Source organism: Glycine soja, chromosome 19, assembly GCF_004193775.1.
Source record: "Glycine soja cultivar W05 chromosome 19, ASM419377v2, whole genome shotgun sequence".
NCBI lineage: Eukaryota > Viridiplantae > Streptophyta > Magnoliopsida > Fabales > Fabaceae > Glycine > Glycine soja.
The window spans coordinates 38283656-38305785 of NC_041020.1; the positions used below are offsets into that span (position 1 = coordinate 38283656).

General features: G+C 32.9%; 2 protein-coding genes across 4 annotated transcripts; both read right to left on the reverse strand.

The window, feature by feature from the left end:
• LOC114400134 (nascent polypeptide-associated complex subunit alpha-like protein 1) lies at positions 1-2841 on the reverse strand. The gene is made up of 4 exons (XM_028362431.1): positions 2685-2841; positions 1616-1697; positions 681-811; positions 1-578 (listed from the first exon to the last, which is right to left on the reverse strand). Exons 1-4 carry the CDS (start codon positions 2742-2744, stop codon positions 246-248), a joined length of 606 nt encoding a protein of 201 aa, XP_028218232.1. The 5' UTR covers positions 2745-2841; the 3' UTR covers positions 1-245.
• Positions 2842-4134: 1293 nt separating this feature from the next.
• Positions 4135-13851, reverse strand: LOC114399873 (transcription elongation factor SPT6 homolog). Of its 3 annotated transcripts, XR_003663851.1 has the most exons (18): positions 13680-13851; positions 13487-13585; positions 13016-13145; positions 12481-12553; positions 12211-12364; positions 11805-11940; positions 11476-11722; positions 11171-11380; positions 10962-11087; positions 10468-10854; positions 10289-10393; positions 9435-10214; positions 8802-8943; positions 7509-8683; positions 6692-6901; positions 6115-6616; positions 5913-5993; positions 5676-5808 (listed from the first exon to the last, which is right to left on the reverse strand). XR_003663851.1 is itself a non-coding variant. In XM_028362088.1 (17 exons), exons 1-17 carry the CDS (start codon positions 13708-13710, stop codon positions 4631-4633), a joined length of 4950 nt encoding a protein of 1649 aa, XP_028217889.1. In that variant the 5' UTR covers positions 13711-13851; the 3' UTR covers positions 4135-4630. The 3 variants fall into 3 exon arrangements, 2 of the variants coding, with proteins under 2 accessions (XP_028217889.1, XP_028217890.1); XM_028362088.1 differs by lacking the exons at positions 5676-5808; positions 5913-5993 and adding an exon at positions 4135-5073; XM_028362089.1 differs by lacking the exon at positions 5913-5993 and having other exon boundaries at positions 5667-5808.
• Between the last annotated feature and the right edge of the window lie 8279 nt (positions 13852-22130).

The window sequence follows — 22130 nt, forward strand, 5'->3', positions numbered from 1 at the left end:
TGCAGTGATATATAAATCTCATTCAAGATCGTAACTGGGTTGTATCTATATTAGATAATTGCTAATTATGACTGACATACTTGGCATTGAACATGCATTTGTTGCAAATGAAGTCTACAGTCTTTTCCTTCCATGCCGACAATTACACAGATAATTGACAAACCAGTATTTCAAATTCAAGGAGAACAAAAATTAAGATCAAAGAAAAATGGCTACACATTCTAAAATTCAACCAAACCGGACCATTAATTAGTTAGCTCCATAATGGCCGCAACAATGTCACCACCGGCTGCCTTCAGAGCTTTAACGGCTTTAGGTCTTGAAACACCAGCTTGAGTCATCACCAACTCTATGTCCTTGGGATCTACACCAGCCTCATCCACTTCCTCATCATCTTGAGCAACAGCAGAAGATTCGGGCTTCAATCCATCATTGCTCAAATTAGGAGCCTTGAATTGCTCTGCCGCCTGAGTTTGTAGCTGTGAGCTCAAGTCTTCAATCTTGGCTTCCCCAAATATAATGTACGTGTCAGATGTTGGACTCTTGAAAACGTCTGGTTTTGAGATTACGAACAGGATCTAAACAAACAAAGTCCAAAGTTTCAATTTTTACCAAAGCAAAATAGATCTGACAAATGAAAAAGGGTGGTGAAAAGCGAAAAAGATGAGTCAAATGCTAACATTCTTGCTCTTCTTGACTGTCACTCGACTGACACCTGTGACAGGTTTCATTCCAAGTTTAAGCATTGCCTTGCGACTCTTCTTTTCACTTCTGGTCTGCTTCGACCTACCAGATGCATCACCTTCTAGTCCTGCAATAGAACACAAATTCCTCTGAGATTGTAAATTGGATCTATCTTTGTAGCTTCAGTTCATGTACAAAGAAAATATCAATATTAACTCAGTCAGACAGAACATAGACTTGTTATGATCTCCATGCATGTTCATTTTTATTCTGATACCAGATCCAAGATCCACCCAGCCTATTATGACATTGGCATTATTTATTACAATTCTCGACTCAAGTCTAAATACAGAACAATCCTGAAATGTATAGACATGACATGGGACACGTGATACAACTCAAAGACACAGAACAAATTTTAAAAATTGTACAATGTATAAAATTAACATAAAATATAAATTTTAAATCAAATGAGAGAATCAATGTTTTAAAAATGAACATGAGTCATTGTAGATATAATAAAATGCTACAATTTATCAAATTATTGTGATTCACTTTATATTTATTGGTATATAAGTTTAAAAAATAGTATAAAATAGGTAAACTACAACTTAGTATATTTGCAGTGCCTGAATATTCAATTTGCATCATTAAATCATGAGAATGATTACACAAACCACATTTGTCCACAATTTACTGCGATAACAACAAATGCGATGAAATCACATCACAACTGTGACCAATTTTTAAAACCTTGGTCCCTTGTAAGTCGAGACAAGCCAAATTAATCTAAAAACCATGTACATTCTTTTCCCGTACGATATAATTCCAACCAAACTATTGAAGGAGTGCTACTAAACCTTTGCCAAATGCAAGAATGAAAGTGAGCAAGTCATGAGCACTCTTCAGTTAATCTCATTTACCAACTTACCTTCGTCATGGTCATCATCCTCATCGTCATCATCATCATCCACTTCCTCGTCATCATCATCCTCGACGACAGGTTCATCATCCTACAAAAGATATTATTCAAATGTTCAAAATACTAGAAACAGCAAATAGTAGGTTGTTAGATATGGAGTGGATTGGAAAATAATGGGATGGAATGAATTAAAATGTTATTTTACTGTTAGGATATTCTATAATAGAATGCAATGGAGATTCCATTCCATTGTTAGGAAAAAAGACAGAACGAAATAAGTTATAACTCGATAGTTTCTATATTACCCCAATCACTTTCAAAGGATTACGTTTATTTAGCTGGTCAAAATAGGGATTTTTTATTTTAAAAGATTAGCTACATCCCCTACACCCCAAATTGAGAGAGAATAAAAATTGGACTAAATGGAATGGGATGAATCAGGTCCCATCCCGATCTATTATTAGTTTTTCACAAAAGAAACAATCAATCGACTTTCTCATCCAATCCACCATCTACCATCAATCCAAACACAGGCTAAGGTTATGCTGAAAAACAAAAATAATATTCAGAGACACTTTCTGCTGTTAGTTGTAATTGTTCTTCTAGAACAGTAACTGAGGTTTTTTTTTTTTCTAAAGACGGAGTTCTTCTACTAAGTTTGATTTGAAAACTAAACTCTTCTTTTTCATAAAAATTGCTGAATCCCCAGAAACCTTTCAATTGATTGCACAGAAAAAAGTTCAGCTTAACCAATAGAAAACCTAGTAATTTACACTCTCTTCCTCATCTCTAGTTACTGATCGAATCCCTAATGAAAAAACAAAGAAGGCAAACTGCATAAAAATTACAAAGCTATCAAAAACCTCAATATTCTCGAATAATAATAAATAAAAAAACACCTTAACAGTAACCCATTACTACTAGTCCTTCAAAGTCCACAGGCTACAAATCCTAAAATAGTTAAGTGATGAAAAACATTTGCACATAATCAAACTCAATTGGAGTGTTTCGAATCCAATTCAAAATTAAGGAAAATAACGCATAAAAGGAAAAGGAGAGAGTTTTTAATGTGGATTACATGGATCTTTTGCTGTTCGAGGTGTTGCGCAAGAAGCTCCTCTTGGGTCTGCGCAGTCATAGTAACTTAGATTTAGTGTCACAAATTGGATTCTGCAGCAGTGGATCTCAACACATCTAACAGCCTAAAACCCTAACAATCAGACTTTATATACCTCAGTTTTTTTTGGATTCTTCATTTTTTATTTGGATTCTTTTTATGCGTTTGGTTTGACCATATTAAAACCCGTTTTCTTGTAAAAAAAATGACGAGTTCGTATTAGAAAAAACTAGTATTGTAATTTGTGCAATGTTTATTTTATATAATTATAATTTATAATAAATAAATATTTTTAAATGTGTAAATTATAATATAACTAATATTTATACTACTAATCAAATATTTTTAATATACAAATTATATTTTAAATTTATAATAAATAATTCATATTAGAATAAGGGTTTAAATATGATTTTGGAGTACTTCAAAGATAAAGTCATTTTGACTTTGGTCCTTTATTTGGTTTAGTCCAATATTATTTAATATTTTTTAATTTAATTATCACTGTCAAATAACAAGTTAATCGATAACATAATAGCGATGATCACATAATGACTTGTTACATTAGTATAGAGTGTGATATGACAATTACATGTAATTTTTTAGTAAAATATATTTTTAAATCCTTTATCAATTAATAATCTAACGTAGTCAATTGTTTTTTAATAGATAAGAATTTAAAAACACACGTTAATGTTATTGCTTCACTTAGTTGACTAAAACCAATAAGTATGAAATTTTATAGGGACTAAAAAAAATAAAGAACCAAAATCAAAAAAATTTTATTTTTTAAGAATCAAAATCATATTTAAACCTATAATAAAATATTATCTTTATTTATTGATAATTTTTTTCAAATATGTTGATATTCAAATTATAATTAAAAATATAGGAAATGATAAACTGAAAGAGATAAAATATATTTAGAAAAAAAACCTGAAAGCACTTTCGTTAAAGAAAAACAATTAAAAACACTCTTGTTAAAAAATGACAATTAAAAATGTTCTTTGATTCAAAATAATTATTATAGATTATAAATAAAAAGGGATTAATCTTTTGAAGCAATCTCGATAAATTTAATTTATATAATTTATATGAACTTGAATATAAATTTATCAATATAAAAATTATGTATAAAATAAAACTCAGGAAACATCTTTTTATGAAATCAAATAAGATTTTTTTATCCGTAATCAAATAAAAAAAATTAAATTTAACTTAAGAGAAAGAATATTTTCTACAAAATTTTTATATTTAAACTTATATGTCAATTATATTAATAAAAATAATTCTTATATATAATAATTAATAATATTACCTGTGCATTGACAATTTGTTGTTCATATAATTGAAAGTTATTTTCATAGACAATGCTAATCTTATAGTTAAAATGTAGGTGCACATGACTGAGTTCATATCCAAAATATTTCATCTAAATTCATATCATTATTTGATTAATCATTCCAAAATAATGGTAACGCCCGGGTTCTAATACTAGTATATTTATAATGCGGGCACCATATCACTATTTGGTATATTCCAATATAAGAGGCGCAAACACACCATTCTCAACGGGAACTGCATCCCTTTATAACTTATCTGTTCGCTCGTCGGGTGCATACAAATATGCTCGGGTTTCAGGAATGGAAATTGCTCCCCTGATATCCAAAGCATTAATTCTCCGGGTGTGTCACAGTTATGAACAAATGTGGTGCTTTACATGACAAACCCTAACCACCATCCACCATGCAGGGACCCAAGTTCAAAGAAACAGTCAGAATTCATTTCATTGCAAAAAGAAATTACCCAAGTATCATAATCCATTCATTTCAGGGGGAAAAAAGGATTACTTCAGGATCAACCTACTGCGGGTAAAGCTAATCTAAGTTCTCAGAGGTGAGGTGAGTTCACCAACCACCGCCAGAATTTCCAGACCCCCATCCGTTCCCAGATGCTGCTTTCTTTGTGGCAGATCCCCAGCCAGAGCTTCCTTGTTCACCATCACTTGGACCAGCACCACCACTTGCTTGTTCCCAGCCACCATTGTCACTGTTACTAGCTCCACCTCCACCGCTTCCACCACCACCCCAACCACCAGGAAAAGCTTCTCTTCCAGGAGAATTCTGAACCTTGGCCCCTGGAAAATTGCTTAAACCATCATCAGAATCCTTTGTATTATTAGAACCCCATCTGCCCCCATAACCAGAGTCCTGTCTTTCATTATTGGAGTTGTCTCCTCTATTATTATAAGAACCTCGGCCACGACCACGTCCTCGTCCACCACCATATGGACGAGGCACTCCACTAGGATGTTCGTCCTGATTCCCATTGTTTCTGTATTCACCTCGTCCTGTAGAACAAAAGAAACACGGACATAAATTTTAGATTGAAAAAAAAAATTGTCAGATCTTCCTGGAAAAATGACAGGTGAAAACTAATTGGATAACATGTTAAACACATAATCAATACCGAACACATAATCAATACCGGCATGGCGGAGCGGCCAATCCCACCCTCTATTCTAATATTTTTAATTAAATTTTAAACCAAGTGTTCCTTCATAAACTACGTTAACCATCCGTATTCTTCATAAACTACGTTAACCTGTGGGAGGAGAAGAGGAGGCGGTGGAGGGGGTGTTTGGAGACAGTGTCGATGACAGAAAAGTGGTCGGAGGGGAACAATCCAAGCATGGTGGAAATGGTCTGCTTCGCGGAGTCTCTGGCGGCGGGGGACACACCTTTCGAGATGGCGGAGTTGTCGAGGGGCTCGATGCGGTGGAGGATGGCGACGATCACGGTGAAGCCACGGTCGAAGTTGCACGTGGAGACAGCGTCGTCGGAGAGGCAGGAAGGGATGAAGCCGCCACGGCGGCACGTGAGGGGGAGGAGGACGGAGGGTGGCGGAGGAGGAGGAAAAGGGGAGGGTGCTTCGAAGTAGCGGCGCAAAAAACCGATCCAGAACCCGCGCCGCTCCGTCCTGTGCGGCCGCTCCAGCCGCGACACGAAACCGCTCCGCTACAGAGGTGCCCGTCGCGGATGGGGGCCGCTCCGCTCCACTCCGCCGCTATAGCGGCTGCTATTGACTACATAGGTTAAACAGAAACAAGGAGAAGAGGAAACCAGTCAGCATTTTAACTGTAGAAGACTTGTGATCCCTACAGATACATGAGCATGAAAGTGTGCATACTTAACAAGCAGCAGGTAGCCGGGGCTACCAGATGACATCCGAGGAAAAATAACTAAACTAAATTTATTTAACCCAGCAAAGCTGCAAGAGCATACTGATTAGATAACCAGACAACAATAATTAGCCAGTCCAACACCCAACTAGTTCCAAGAAGAATATATGAAAACTTAATACAGCTGAATTCAAAACCAAATCAATATACCTGTCTTGGAACCAGGAGTAGATGATCGATCCCCCCTATCATAAGAGTGACCTCTCCAGCCACCCTCACTGTTTGAACCACCACCCCAACCACTACCCCCAGATGCCCCAGATGAGCCACCAGTTGCAGGGCTTCGCATTGGTACCATAGCAGACACAGATCTAATCGAAGGGGCTGAATCATGCTGGGGATCATCAATATGCCTCTGAAAATATGCTACAAGCCTATCGATGTCCTCAAACATCTTTTTCCTAAACCTGAATCCTTTTGGGTAAAGCCCAATGTACTCATGGTGTGGATTTGTACTTCTTATGTAAGTTAATATAAATGTGCCAGGATGTTCATGGGAGATGCCAAAACTATAGACTATGCGCATCGGATACTCGGCTTTCTCCATCTTCAAAAGTTCATCAACTTCTGCTTTTGTACCCTTTCGGAATTTGCGATAGTTTAACATTGCCTTTAAGTGAGCCACCAAGGGATCAACATAGCGGTCCATAACCTAAACAACAATCAGTAGGAAAAAGTAAGTCATACAGTCACAAGCAATGCATCCAGAAAATTGGGGAAGACTTACCTCATCTAAGTCCTCAAAAGTGTCCTCTCCAATTTTTAGTGTCTTCCCAATTCGGAGTAAGCTTGTAATGTCCTTGTGTTCCTTCCCACCTTCAACTATATCCTTATGGGCATATACTCCATCATTAATTTTGAGAGTTAAAGTAAGATATGAAGGTCCTCGTGAACTAGGACGGATAATACTTTCTCCAGGATCTTTGTCAGACAAGAACTGTATAAAGATAGAGGCAAAGCTAAGCTAGCACCATATCAATCCTTAAATCTTTGCTAAAGAAAAAATCAAATTAGGATCTTTTTCATTTAATGACTACTTGCTCAGAAGATGGTGTTTTATATATCCAATCCTACCAAAGACCAAGTTCATCACACCAAAAACCCACACAAATTTTAAGAACTAGAACCCCAATGGATTTATTTGAATCTATGATCTCTAAGCACCAAAATTCAAGCAAGCAAAATTATTCATTATTTCAGAGAATATCATGGGCTTATTCTTCAAAATAAGAAGCAACCAATGAGAAAAAGAATAAAATAAGGAAATATTACTATGAATCTACCTCAAGTACATAAATCGTTTCAAAGTGATCACATCCAAACCAACTTTCCCAGTACATACAACCAATTTACGTTTAGGAGTCAATCATTGAAAAAAAAAATTCTCACCAATGATTGACTTCTAAATTCCAACTTCAAAGACATGTTGAGATGTGCATACACAGAAAACTAGAACAATTTCACAAGTTTGGAAAATCCAATTATGATTCTAACAGAAGGCCAATAAAATACATAATTTAACATAAAAATATTCAGTTACAAACCTCTATTGCTTCATCTGCAGTTATGTTCTGAAAGCGTGGATGAACAATCATCCTTGGCTTGAAATGCTTTTTTGCAAGCTCCTTTTCTTTCCTAGCTTTGTCTTGATCACTCTGAAAACAGCTTCGGTCTTCATGGTAATAGGGGTCAATATCACGGTTATTCTGTAACCGATTACTTCTCATTTCACTATCCTTACATACAAGGAAGACTTGATACCTATTCTTTTGGATTGACTTAATTTTACAAGTGAGCATGTCACCTTCATGTAGCCTATCAGATAATTCAATTATATCTCTCCAGTCATCTGTATAGTCTTCTTTCAAGAGGATTCCAGTCATTCCAGATTCAAGCCCGCATATTGCTTTCTGGGCTTGCACTCTGCGAACTGTGACTTGGACGATTTTGCCTTCAGCAAGGGTCTCTTCAGTCTCACCTGAAATCATATAGAATTCCTCATCTTGACTTGGTTCTTCATATTGCTTACGCCAATCCTGAAAACCTTGAATCAATTCTCTTTTTATGTCATAGAAAGTTTGTATTTTATTCTGACGTTTTTTCCCAGAAGCATATTGCTCAACATCAAGGTTTTTCAAATAACTAGGTCGGTCTCTCACATGCTCTATGGCCATCTCCAGTGCATCATCATCATCATTTGCATCACCTGTGCCATCTTCTTCATACACATCTTTGGCCAACTCTTGTGCAAGAATATAAGATTCAGGATGAATTCGTGTATCATCCAGCAAATCAATAAATTGGCTGCTGCTAGCAGCTAAACCACTTCGCCGGACACGCAAGAAACCAACCGCATTGACAAACACCTTTTTACCAAGTTTATGTTCAGTCAGAAAGTCCTTCCGAGTAAAAATTGCACCAGCTCTTACAAGGGATCTCTGTAAGGATGCAGCCTTCCGTGGACCAAGCCCAGAAACAAATTGTAACGGAGCAAATAACCATTCATGACTTATTGCTAAATTAATGTCTAAGCCAACCTGATTGGTGACATCTACCATAACCTGCTCGACCATTGCAAATTTATCATCCGGGTTGAGAAAACTCTCCAAAGGGCTCAGTTTCCATGACAGTATTTCCTTTCTAGGTCCACATAATGTTGCAACCATTGCCAATGGGTTCTGGAGATAACGTCCAAGAGCAACAGCTCGCCTCACTATACCTATTAAAGTAAGAAGATAAAATCTTATATATACCGATCAATGCAAAAAAAAAAAAAAATATATATATATATATATAGGATGAATTATGGGATTCCTTAAAGAGAGGGAGCTGCAAACCTTGTTGAGAAGGAAGTTGTTCAGAGGAAATTCTAGAATTTTCATAAAGACGAGGAAGAGATTCATCCCCATAGACAATGCTGAGCCCATCCATTTCATGCCCAACATCTCTAGGATTTTCCTCCACCATCTTAAAAATGACCTGATAAAAGTAGACCAAATCACAGATAAGACCCACCACATGACAACAACAAAAGCCTTTTCCCACTAGTGGAGAAAAATACATGAATCAAACAACTTATAGGATTCGTATGCAAATAAATAACTATAAACTAGTGACACCATTACTCAGGCAATTTATTACAGCTTAATTGTAATTATCATACATCATCAACTTACCCAGTAGAAGGTAAAGATGACCAATTCGAATAGTGTATTTGGGAAAATATGGGTATATTAAAAACAATCAAATCTACTAAGTGCATATTTGGTATGAGGGAGCAGAATGGGAATCAAAATAGGAATACGAATAAGAATTGAGCCTTCCCATTTCCATGTATGGTTAGGTGATTGGAATTAAAAGGGGATAAGAATTCCTACAATTGTGGGGAAAGGTACAACATCATAAAAGTGATGAATCCTCCAATCTATTTCACCAACATACAGGCATAACATAGAAATCAACACACAAACCTCATATATATCTTCCTTCAAACGGGTGCAAGACAAGTTAACTGCTCCTAAAACAACAACATGTGGTTGGTGATCGGTCATAAACTTCAACACCCGTTCCTGGTCATTCTTCTTCCGTTGTTGGTCATTAACATTCTGTGACCTAAAGGTAAGTGACCCAGTGTAAAGCACATCAAGCACTTCACCTGATGAATCTAACATGACAAAAGTTGTTAGTGGCTTTCCAGGGCCCCAACAGCACGCCATAACCCGAGGAGCAGCCTCATCATCTGAGCCAAGATCATTTTCCTTCTGTTGATAAGGTCCCACAGAAACCTTAGTCCATAAGGCTTTCCCGTATTCCATAAGTAACCAATTCTTTGCTTTACTTGCCAAGACACCTCTTGCCTCTTTTTCCATTGATGGTAAAAGGAATCGAAAAATGGCATCATGCAGTATCAATTTCCTCTGATCATTCCACAGTTGAGCAGATCTGCTAACACTGTCACTAATATAATATTCATTGAATTGGTCTATTAACTTATTAAGATACTGCTCAGGCAGTTTAATAATAACTTGAATGAGTTTCTCCTCTTCTGCTTTCTGTATAAGGAGCCATTGCAAATCATCGAACTTAGACAAAGGCTTCTCCCGCAGCCACTTCACCCCAGCAAATTGATGGAAAGAATCTATTGTTGTATTTCCATCAGCAGTAGGACAAGTTGAGACAACTGCATGATCAAGAAAGTGGCTACGTACATATTTCCTAATGCTAGGCTCACAACTTATCTCAACAGCTGCCTGGAACAAAATAACAAACAGGATCAAACAATGGCAGCCTTATAATGAGAACGAACAAAGTTACAGATACATACCATGTGCCTGGCACATTTAAGTACTTCTTCAGGGGTATCATACATAGCACATGTAAAGTTGGAAGCCATCTCTTCTGGTGTTTCCTTTGGATCTTCCAACTCTTGCTACAGGGCATGGAAAACAAAACCTTTAGTATAGGGTCAAAACAAACAGCAGTTCCAAATCTAAGCATGCTTACCAGGTTAACTTCAGTTAGACATAATCCAAGTTGCTCAGGACTACATCCAAACCTGCTTGCAACCTCCCAAAGACCAGCCTTACTGAAAGTGCTATACATAGACTTCCTTTTAGGCCTCTTGTATTGTCCTTCATCAACACCAGCTTCGCCAGGTGGGAAATGCAAGTTGAACTTGGAGTCAACATCATCAATCTCCTTCTCAGATCCTGCTTCCTTCAGCGATCTCATAACTGATTCAAACAATTGACGATTCAAGTTTAGTCTTGTTTCATCATACACACGACGGGACTCTTCTTCAAACCGTTTATTATAGTATGACTGGAGGGCACTCTTCCGCTTCTGAAGAAGCAACCACTTCTTGTCCAAGTCCTGAAGAGCCCAAAGTACCTAAACAATGCACAATGAATCCATTAGCAGATTTTTAACTGCATTATTAATAATAAACATACAAACATAATAGTAACAAATGATTACCAAAATCAATGTTCACAGACCTTGTGCCATTTCAGAGTAGGTGTCTTGTCATTCTTATCCCAATTATCATCACCAGCTTCAGGGTGCTCTAGGTCTTTTAATAGGCTTAAGCAGTCCTCCTTCCGATACATAGCAATAAAAGGAATCTAGAAGACAAAATTTCCACATTAGGAAAATTAAGATAAAACTAACAATATATTCAAAAACTCATGAATAAAATAATACTAACATCTAATTTTTGCACATGATGCAGTTCCAAAAATCTGATAATATCATCCTTGTCGACTGGTAAGTCATCCTCTTCATTATTCTGGGAGTTTGAAATCTTCTTGGGAATCCAAGAGATTGCTCCATCTTTAAGTTGCTTGCAAATCCATTGACTCTCTTCATCTATACTACTTGCATCCAACGGAGGAGCACCAGTACTCTCATCTGATATCTACATAATAATAAAAATAAAAGCAGTTTATCATACAAGAGAGCACTTCAATAATCAGAAAATTTTTATCTATGTCCACAGAGATCTCAGAAGACCTGCATTCTCTCGGGAATATCAAGCTCCCTAATCCGGTCATCCTTCTCTGTCATATATTTCTCAGAAAGAACAATAGGCTCAAATTCATCTTCAAGTCTAGTCTCTCTAAATTCACTCATTTCTAGATTTTTCTGGCGATTCAGAATCAACTCATCTGGATCACCAAATAATTCTTGAGCTTCTTGTAGAGCTGAAGAAGAGACTCCAGGAGCCTGCCTAGTTTTCTTTCTCTTCAGCTTCTTCTGCCTATATAGAATTGCAGTAACAGATCCTTAGATCAAATTAATTGATTCTTAACAATAAAAATTAAAAAACACATTTAAAATACCTCATAGGAGCCCCATTCTCATCAACTTCTTCTTCATCCACAATGAAGTCGGCCATTTCATCATCTTCTCCAATGTCTGCATCCTCTTCCTCTTCTCCTTGCTCCTCCTCTTCAGCAATGTCTTCAAGTGGAGCTCCTGTAATACATGGAAGGCATAGTAAACAAGTGCTTGGCTATTGGTGCATGTATGAGCATAAATTACTTTTGGCATACAAAATGGCATTCCACATGAGACAGTTAACTCTTTCTTACAAAATTGTTCTTCAGAGAATATCTCCAAGCTCAGAATTCATTTATCCAAAAGTGATATATCTATAATTCATTCAGTGTGAAAGTAATTTTCCCACAACAATCAAGTACTGTCAATGTAAAACCAAAAGAATAGACCACCACAACCGGAGCATACCTTCATCATCACCAAATAAACTGCGTTTAAGCTTCTCCTCAGCAGTTCGCCCAACTTTACCACTTCCAACAAACTCCTCCTCATCAGACAGCCCAGAGGGCTCCTCCTCGGTATCCCTCCTGCCTTTTTTCAGCCGCTTGAACTTTTTGCTCTCCTTATGAATTATAAAAAATTATTGTCAATAAATTTGTATATATAGCATGGTATTTATCCACTGAAAGCCAACATTAATAAAAAAAAATTGAAACACATATACAAAAAATTCAAAACCTTCCGACGATGAATATTGATATTATTGTCCTCCAGCAATTCATAATCATCTTCATCAAGGACATACTCCTCCCTAAAATAGTGAGATTAATTTGTCAAATATGAATGTTAACATCGTTGATGTTTAAAATTTCAACCAAGTATAGACAAAAGCAAATAATCAAAAAAATTCAATCCAATGTCGATCTCCCTCCAAAGGGACACAGAATGAACCAAGGGGTACCAGAGAAAAAAGGAAGGGCAGAAGCCAGCCATGCGCATTGTTGAACTTTTAAAAAAAATAAAAGACAGATTTATATGTAATTATGTCATTCAAACAACATGTGAATAGTTTTAAGGAAAAAACCTATCAGCTACTTGATGCAAGAGTGATTATCAAATAAATACACATACACACATACAAATATATCTAAATTAATAAAAAAAAAATTATATATTACCAATCATTGTGCTTTCTTCTCTAAACATATAAGTTCATCAACTTCAACCACAAACAGAGGTAAAAAAATACATTAGTGATAAAAATTAAACTGACTTTTTCTTCCTCTTTTTCTTCTTCTGTCGCTCATCATCACTTTCTGCTCTCTCTTCTTCTTCATCCTCCTCCTCTTCGTCCTCAATGTCGTCCACTATAAACCCATCGTTTTCATATTCATCCTGCCCTTCTGAAGTGAGGAGGAACAGAAAAAGAGGATCAGCAACAATAATAAGATGGCATAAAGCCCATGAAGGGATAATCCTATGGACATTATTATTGGCTACAGAAAATAAGAAACCATCTTAAATATCACATTCATATAAGCAAAAACAAAATGAAAAACATCAAAAACAAAAAAAGAACAAAATGCTAAACTCTCAAGGTTGAAACCCTAATGTTCTAACAAACCCAACACCGCCACTGAAGAAATTAGCATGCGAATAAAAAAAACTGGAAAATAAAATAAAACAAAAAATAACATTCACGAAGCGCGTAGTTCAGAAATTTCGAACCAATCAAAGCCCATACCCTCTTCTTCGTCCTCTTCTTCGTTGTCTACATCGCGACCCTCTTCCAATTCGTCACCGTCGACGGGTTCCCTCTCTTCCTCGTCGAGTTCGACGTCGTCTGCGCGCATTGAAGTGCCAAATAAACAGAAAATGTGAGAAACTTCGAAGGGGAAAAGACTGCAAAGAGGAATTAGGGAGTTTCTAGGGCTCACCTTCTTCGTCTGAGATTACGCCTTTGGCCATGATTGAGGAGCTACGAAACGCAGCGAATTAGCAAAAACGACAGAGGGAGCGAAAACGAAACGAACGCAGTTGCTGTCGAATGCGAATCAGAAGAAGCGAAGGGAGAGAGTTGAGTTTTGAAGTGAAGGATGGAAGGGGAAACCCAGGTAAGTGTTGCAATTTAAATTTATATTTGTTTATATTTTGTTTATGTTCGTTAATTTAAAAAATAAAAAAATTAGTTAGTAGTATTAAAATAAATTTAAAAATATAGTAAAAATATAGACATAAAATTTTAAAAAGAATAGTAATTGTTATGTTGAAAATATCTTTAAAAATATTTTTAAATAAAAATATATTAAAAATATCTTTAAAAAATATTTATTTAACAGTTATTTTTTGTTTAAGTGATAAAAATTAATATTTTTATTATTTATGACTTGCATCCTAAAAATACTCATAATTTTTAAATATGAATTATTTTTTTATAATAAAAATACATTAAAAATATCTCTAAAGATATTCAATTAGCAATTATTGTTTTGTCTGCTGTCATAGGGGCAACAGTATTAACTAGAACGTTAAGAGGTCATTCAGTTTCAACTTGTATTACTAATGAGATAAACAAAGAAAAAAAAATGAAGAAAAATAAAAAAAAATGTAAAATTGGCTAACAACATGGTCATAAAAGAAACAATTGTCCTAACATATCTTCATCATAATTTTTTTCCTTAGTCAAAGTGTAATTGTTTAAGTATTTTATTGATAATATAATGTATTGTTCTTTTATAAATAAGTTGTTAAACAAAAAATCATCTCATTTCTAATAATTAAATCTAATGACATAAACACACTAATTATATTTAGTAATATAATTATATTAAAAATAATTATATTATAAAATTCAGATTTTAAATAAAAATATTCACCTAAAAAATATGTTAAGTAAATTAAATAATAAAATAAAAATAATTATATTTAATAATATCATTCTTTAAAAAATTATAAAATTTAATTATAAAATTTAATTTAATAAATAAGTAATTTTAAAAGCAATTAAAAAATTATATAATACAATATTTATATTTTATAATATCTTAAATTAAAAAAAACAAAAAAGAGAGAGAAGGTTGAAGTAGTGTATATTGGGAATTAAATTCCAAAATAGTGTAGATTGGAAAAGAAACAAAAGAAAGAAGGTGTATTTATGAAAAAAAAACCATGTGTTTGTTTAGTGGATTGAAAATTTTATTCTCAAAATTGTAAGTTGAGAATATGATATTTTTCTCTCATAAGAGTTTTGAAAAATTATTTTAAGTATTATTGGAATATTGTTGAAAAAAAAGATTTTGGAGAATAATAATATTATATTTGACTTTATGTTTATTTTCAGATAAGTAGAAAATATATATTTTCCATAAGAACGCGTTAAATTGTTTTTTTTACATGATTATAATTATAATTTCTATTGTAATTATTATTTATTCTAATCACTTTAAATTTCTATTTAATTTTTATATTTTCAAAAAAGTAGAAAAATATTTATTTACATGAGCCACAAATTTTAACAAGAACGTCATTTTTACATTGGAATCGATAAAATAATTTCTTGTTTTATGTTGGTTGAATTGAAAATTAATGTAAAAATGTTTATTTATGTGGCATAAAAGATATGATGGTAGCATTTTTAAATAATTAGATAACCTATTTGAAATTTTTAATAATTGAGGGATCCAATTAAATTTTTTAATAATTAAGGGTGTCAAATGAACTTTAAATTTAATTAAGAAATCAATTGTATAATTAAGCCTTTAAAAAAAAACAAAATATGAAATAGTTGGTGGACCAAAAACTTATTTAACCCTAAAATTTGTCAAGAATGATGCAAAAAGAGAAATGATTGAGTGTAAGCAATAGGGGTTTTATGATCAACTATAAACCATTCATAGATTTAGATGCATGTCGTCTTAAGACAAAATATAGAGGATAATTGTTGATAACCATGTAGGGAGATGATAATAATTAATATTTTTCTTTAGTTTGGGTTGTTGTGGAGACAAAAACAACAAAAAAATTTAGATAATTTTATAATCTCTTACTTTAAGATATTGAGAATGTAAGAATAAATAGACGGATATTTATGAATGCGGACTAGGAACCTTTTTCACTAATGTTATTAATAAGGCTTGTTTCTAACATTTGATGAGATTGGAAGGTGTTGAGCATAAATTTTATGCAAGACATTTGTATAGTAATTTCAAGAAGAATTTTGTTGGTGGTACATTGTCAAGGGATTTGCTAAGACTACCTATGTGGAGGCATGGGATGATCAAATGCAACAAATCAAGTAGATTACCATTAAAGTGTATGATTGGTTGAATGCGATTCTATCTCAATCTTGTAAGCACATATTTAGTTTCCATGCAAATGTGATGTTTTGATAAATAACTTATTTGAAACATTTAATAACACAATATTGATATGTAGTCTATATGCAAAAACTCAAATGAAAAGCTAAAATTTGTAAGGTATAATAAGTGTATAACATTGTAGGTTAGTTATTCACACAAAAGTTAATTTTGATTGATGATTTAAGTTTTTGGTAATAATGTAAAAAGCTAATTTGAAGGCAAAAGTAATTGACATGAAACATGATAAAAGTAATTAGAAGAGAAAATTGTTAAGACAACATATATTTGTTCATGCATTATCAAATATTAAAGTCTTAACCATGTGTTTCTCTCACTATACATAAAAATTTAATCGAGTACTTAAATCACTTATACATAAATATTGTATTAAAATATTTTCTTATTTCAAAATGATAAAAATTAATTATATTAAAGAATTAATATTTATGTGACAAAAAATAGTCTCACAAATTGTAACACAAAAAAAAGTAATAAGAAAATAGAAATAACCAAATTCAGTCCCATCAAAGATATAAAATGAATTAACTCAAAGAAGTCAAATACATATTTCTATTAAAATTAACCATGTGTTTCTCTCATTATACATAAGCATTTAATCGAGTATTTAAATCACTTATACATAAATATTGTATTAAAATATTTTCTTATTTCAAAATGGTAAAACTTAATTATATTAAAAAAACTAGTATTTATGTGACAAAAAAATAGTCTAATACTTTGTGGCACAAAAAAAGTAATAATAAAATAGAAGTAACTAAATCCAGTATCGCCAACGATATCAGATGGAATTAACTCAAAGAAGTCAAATACATATTTCTATTCTACAAAATATAGAAATAAAAACAAGGAAGGGAAATAATCAAAACCCTTAAAAGGTGAAGGAACTTATAAGAAAAGTAAATTCATTATTGAATATGGATTTGTTTTTTTAGACTTAAAAATGCTTTTAAAAAAAGTGATTTATTTTTAAGCAACTATAATATAAGCAAAAATTGTTTTATGTTTGGTTACAATTATAAAAAAACATTTTTTTTTAAAAAAATTAAAAGCGCTTTTTAACTTGTTTGGGTGTACCAATTGTAGAAGTATTTTTTACAAAATTACACAAAAGATCTTATAAGTACTTCTACAGTAACATGTTTGATTAGGAAAAAAATACTTTTTATACATATTAGATAAAACTATAAAAATTTAAACATTTTTTAACCAAAACTATGCGTTCACATTTGTTTAGTTTAAAGTTTAAACTAAAAAGTAAACATATAATATAAGTATAACATTCATATTTGTCTAAAATTTAAATGTTAAAAGAAGTATATTGAGTCATTCATTCAAAACATCCAATGAGGCTTTTGATATATTCAAAATAATAGTTACAATCACAAAACTTTGAGTGATCAACACTCTCAATCATTTCTTTAAATGAAGGTTAAGGAAACCTCATTATGAATTGTCCAACATATGTGCCAGTGAGAGTGTTACTCTGTTTAGCTACCAATAACCTAATTCCCGATATATAAAAAATACATAAGACTCATTTTCCATATTTTTCTTCAAGTGTAGTATATGACTCAATTAAATAGTAATTAAGAGCCTCTTGTACCTTACCTATCTTATTAGGACCAACCTTTATTAATTGCACAAAAACAAAATACACGAATGCATTGTGAGACATAATAACACATCCCACAATGCCCACAACCTAACAAATTGTTTTCAAGCTTAGCCTTAAAACCAAAATACCTAACAATAGGAATAAACACAATTATATTATACTTATATATTATTAAGGTTTTTAAATGTACAATATATGTTTGGTTTTATTTCTTATTTTCTATTTTCAAAATCTCCTAAAAATAGTAATCAATATATGTTATATGTCCTTATACAATAAATAATACATATTGTACAAAGCAAATTAAATTATGTATATAAAAAAAAGTCAATTAAATTATGCAACGAATATAATAAACTTTGGAGCACCATGATAGCATACTTTATTCATGAGAACAATATATATTCATGATACTTGTTGAGCAAAAGTATATTGTGGAATCAAAGTTGTCTAAGTTTATATTGATGATGCCAAAGACTCAAGTCAAAAATCAAGAGTCAAACAAGTTTCAAGAATCAAAGAGTTGTTCAATCAAGAATCAAGATTCAGTGAAATTTCAAGAGAATACTCAAGATATGCAAGAACTTCAAGAACCATTAAGATAAGTATAAAAAGATTTTTTCAAAAGAAAAATTTGAATAACACAATTTTGATCAAGAGAATTTTTCAAAAAGAAAAATCTTTTACCAAAGAGTTTTATTCTCTAGTAATCGATTACCAGTAGTCAACATTATTTTCAAACTGATTTACAAAGGTGTAATCAATGACCATAATCATGTAATCGATTACCAATGTTTTAAAACGTTAAATTTCAAATTTCAAGAGTCACAACTTGTGATAAAACCTTTTCAAATCATTTCAAACTTGTGTAATCGATTACACAATACTTGTAATCAATTACCAGTGTTTCTAAACGTTTTGATTTTCAAATTTAAACATGAAGAGTCACATCTGTTGATGTGTAATCGATTACACTATGATGGTAATCGATTACCAGTGACTTATTTTGAAAAATAAATTAACAAAAGTCACAATTCTTAAAGTGACTTATTTCTGAAGATTTTTTCAAAAGTCACAACCTTTAAGTGACTAGTTTTCAAAAGAGTCATAACTTTTAAAGTGACTAGTTTTCAAAAGAGTCACAACTTTTAAAAAGTGACTAGTTTTGAAGAAATTGCCAAGAGTCACAACTTTTAACTTGAGTCATCAAATGACTATAAATATGTGACCATGACACGGATTTCAAAGACAGATTCCTTTCATTCAAAGAGAGAACTTTCTGATTCATTTCTCAACATCTTTCTAAGAGTTTTTGCCTCTTGCCAAAAGATTCAAAGGACTAACCGCCTGAGAATTCTTTTGATTCTTCCTTCTTCCTCTTGCCAAAAGATTCAAAGGACTAACCGCCTGAGATATCTTTTGTTTCCCCTTACAAAGATTCAAGGGACTAACCGCCTAAGAATTCTTTGTCTTAACACATTGGAGGGTACATCCTTTGTGGTACAAGTAAAGCGTACATCTACTTGGGTTGTAATACTGAGAACAAGAGAGGGTACATCTCTTGTGGATCAGTTCCAGCGAAGGGTACATCCACTTGGTTGTTCAAAGAGAACAAGGAAGGGTACATCCCTTGTGGATCTTTGCTTGTAAAGGATTTTACAAGGTTATTGGAAATCTCAAGAACCGGTGGTTGCTTGGGGACTGGATCTAGGCACGGGTTATTGCCGAACCAATATAAAAACTTGTGTTTGTTTTCTTCTTCCCTACACTATTTACTTTTTCGCTATGTACTTTTTATTTCTGCTTTACTTTTGTCTAAGTTATTATTTCTGTTCTTTACTTTCTCATAACTTAGTAGTAAAGCCTAATTGAATCTAGTAATATTAAGAAGGATAAATTTTTTAATTAATCAAGACAAGTTCATAATTAATTCAACCTTCCCCTTCTTAATTATTTCGAGGCCACTCGATCCAACATATATTTTGTAATTAAGTCACTTAGAAATTATTGGATTCCCCCTCTTTTATCACTTCCTTTTGTGTGAATCATTAGGATTTTGGCATCCTCTGAGTTTTTGTCAAGCAGATGCTCAAACTGATAAATTTATATTGTTTTGGTGGTGTATTTTTTTGTAGAAACACAAAAGAAGACATGGAAGAGAGTTGAAGGCATAGAGACTCTCGCTCAGTACGATATAATCGCTCAACAGGCAGTCCTCGCTTAGCACAAAGAAGCCACTTTGGGAGTCAGATGTCACATGAAGGCGCGCTTAGCGCGTGGCCACTTACTCATAGCTAAACGTGTAGCCTCACTAAAAGCGTAGAATCACAAAAATAAAAAATTGAGTTACGTTTTAAGTGGGAAAAAGAGAGGGAACATTATTATTCAGTTTCCCATACTGAAGAACACCCTAGGGCACGTCCAAGAGGGGGAACTCATCCATTTTGAAGCAATCTTTCCACCTTCTCTCCATTTCCCTTCATTCTCTTCATCCATCTTCATCTCTTTTTGTAATTATAAGTCTCTCATGGCAATGAGAGGCTAAACCATCCATTGTTGGGAGCTTAGCAACCAAAAACTCTTGATGTAATGATTCTTACTATCTATTTAATATTATTTCAGTTTCATTGTCTCTTTTTTATGCTTATTTTCATGCTTGTGACTTGATCATCCATATTCATGCTATGCTTTAGGATTTAGGTATTGGAAAATATTTATCTCTTAAGAACTGGAAAAGAACATCTAAATAGTTCATTTCTAGGGATAGAATTGTGTTATTTAGCCTGTTATATGCATCTTCGTTAATTATACAATTTAACTAGTTTATCTCTTAAGAGATTAGGTAAATTAGGCTCTTTCGTGTGAGAATTTATGGCTAGAGTATACGAGTAGATAGAGGTGATAATTGGGATAATATTGAATAGAGAAAAATCATTAACATTGCATCAAGAGTAGTTTCGATAGGCTAAGTCCCAACATATTCGTAATTCTGCACCGACCGTCGTTTCATCACTCCGAGTGTTTGTTTTTCTCGCCTTGCACATGCTAGATAATTATTTTAATTTTACGTCAATTTACTTTTAATGTCACATGTCACAAATATTTGAATCAATTCATTAATTACTTTAAAATTGAATATACATAACTCTGAGTACAAACAAAGTCCCTATGGGCTTGATACTGGACTTTCATTTTATTTACTACTTGGACAAATTGGTGCACTTGACAATGAGTTAACAATTTATTATGAGCAAACAAAATGAAGAAAAAAGAATGATTTTACCTTGTATTCTACATAGAGAAAAAACAAAATAAGAGAGAAAATAGATGACGAGATGGTTGTATACGGAATCAGTTGGAAAAAAAATTAAGTAGTTAAAATCACCATTTTCAGAAAGTGTGTTTTCAAAAATGATATTTTTTTTTCATTTTCAAAATTGATATTCTTTTGCTAAAAATTTTAAAGAATACAATTTCTAAAATTAAAACCAAACATAATTTTAGTATAATTTTTTGTTTTCAATGAACATGAAAATAAAAAGTAGGTAAATCAAGCACCCCCTAGACTTTATCAATGCAAGGCTAATTTCAATTACAATAAATAAAGGTAAAACATCATCACAAAACATCACCACAAACTTAATTCAATTTCACAAAAGATCTCAAATGCATTAATTATCAGACTTGAAATAGTACCTTTAATATTGTGACCCTAAAAAATAGTGTAAATACATTTACATAACACGACTTAATTAAATGTAAAAAAAACACAATATACCATTTGTTTTTCTAAGCTGATGTTTTTCATTTTTAAATCTTCATTTGTTGGGCTTACTTTCCCTTTGCCCCTTAGTGATTGTTTGTTGTTTCCCTTGAAATTCTCTGCCTACAATGAAAGTTTTAGTATTTTAGTCGAAATAATTCAAAATAGGTTGTTAACATTATAATTATGTTTGTAGAAAATTAACAAGCATGTATTATCATTTCATTTTCGTTTCACCTTAACACAATAAGATCACAACATAACATCTTGCTTGCAAGCATCTCCCTCATTCATCTCTAGTGTTAATTTTTTACCTTCTCAATAGTGGAACTTGTGATTCCAATAGAAAACCTCAACCTAATCTCATCTACCACTTGATTAATTGTTATGTGTGGGTTACACTTTAATTTCTCCACTATTTGCTTTACACCCAAATTGTCTTTCCATTTTTATTGGCAAACATTCTTCCACACTTATACTTAGGATGTATGATTTTAATGGTATAAGTACAACTTTCTTTATCTCGACTACAAATACCCTAAAAATTACACTTCAGTGTACATTCCATTTTAACCTTTTTAGCATCATGCCTTACAAATGTTACTTCCTTCTCATTTAGAATTGAATGTTC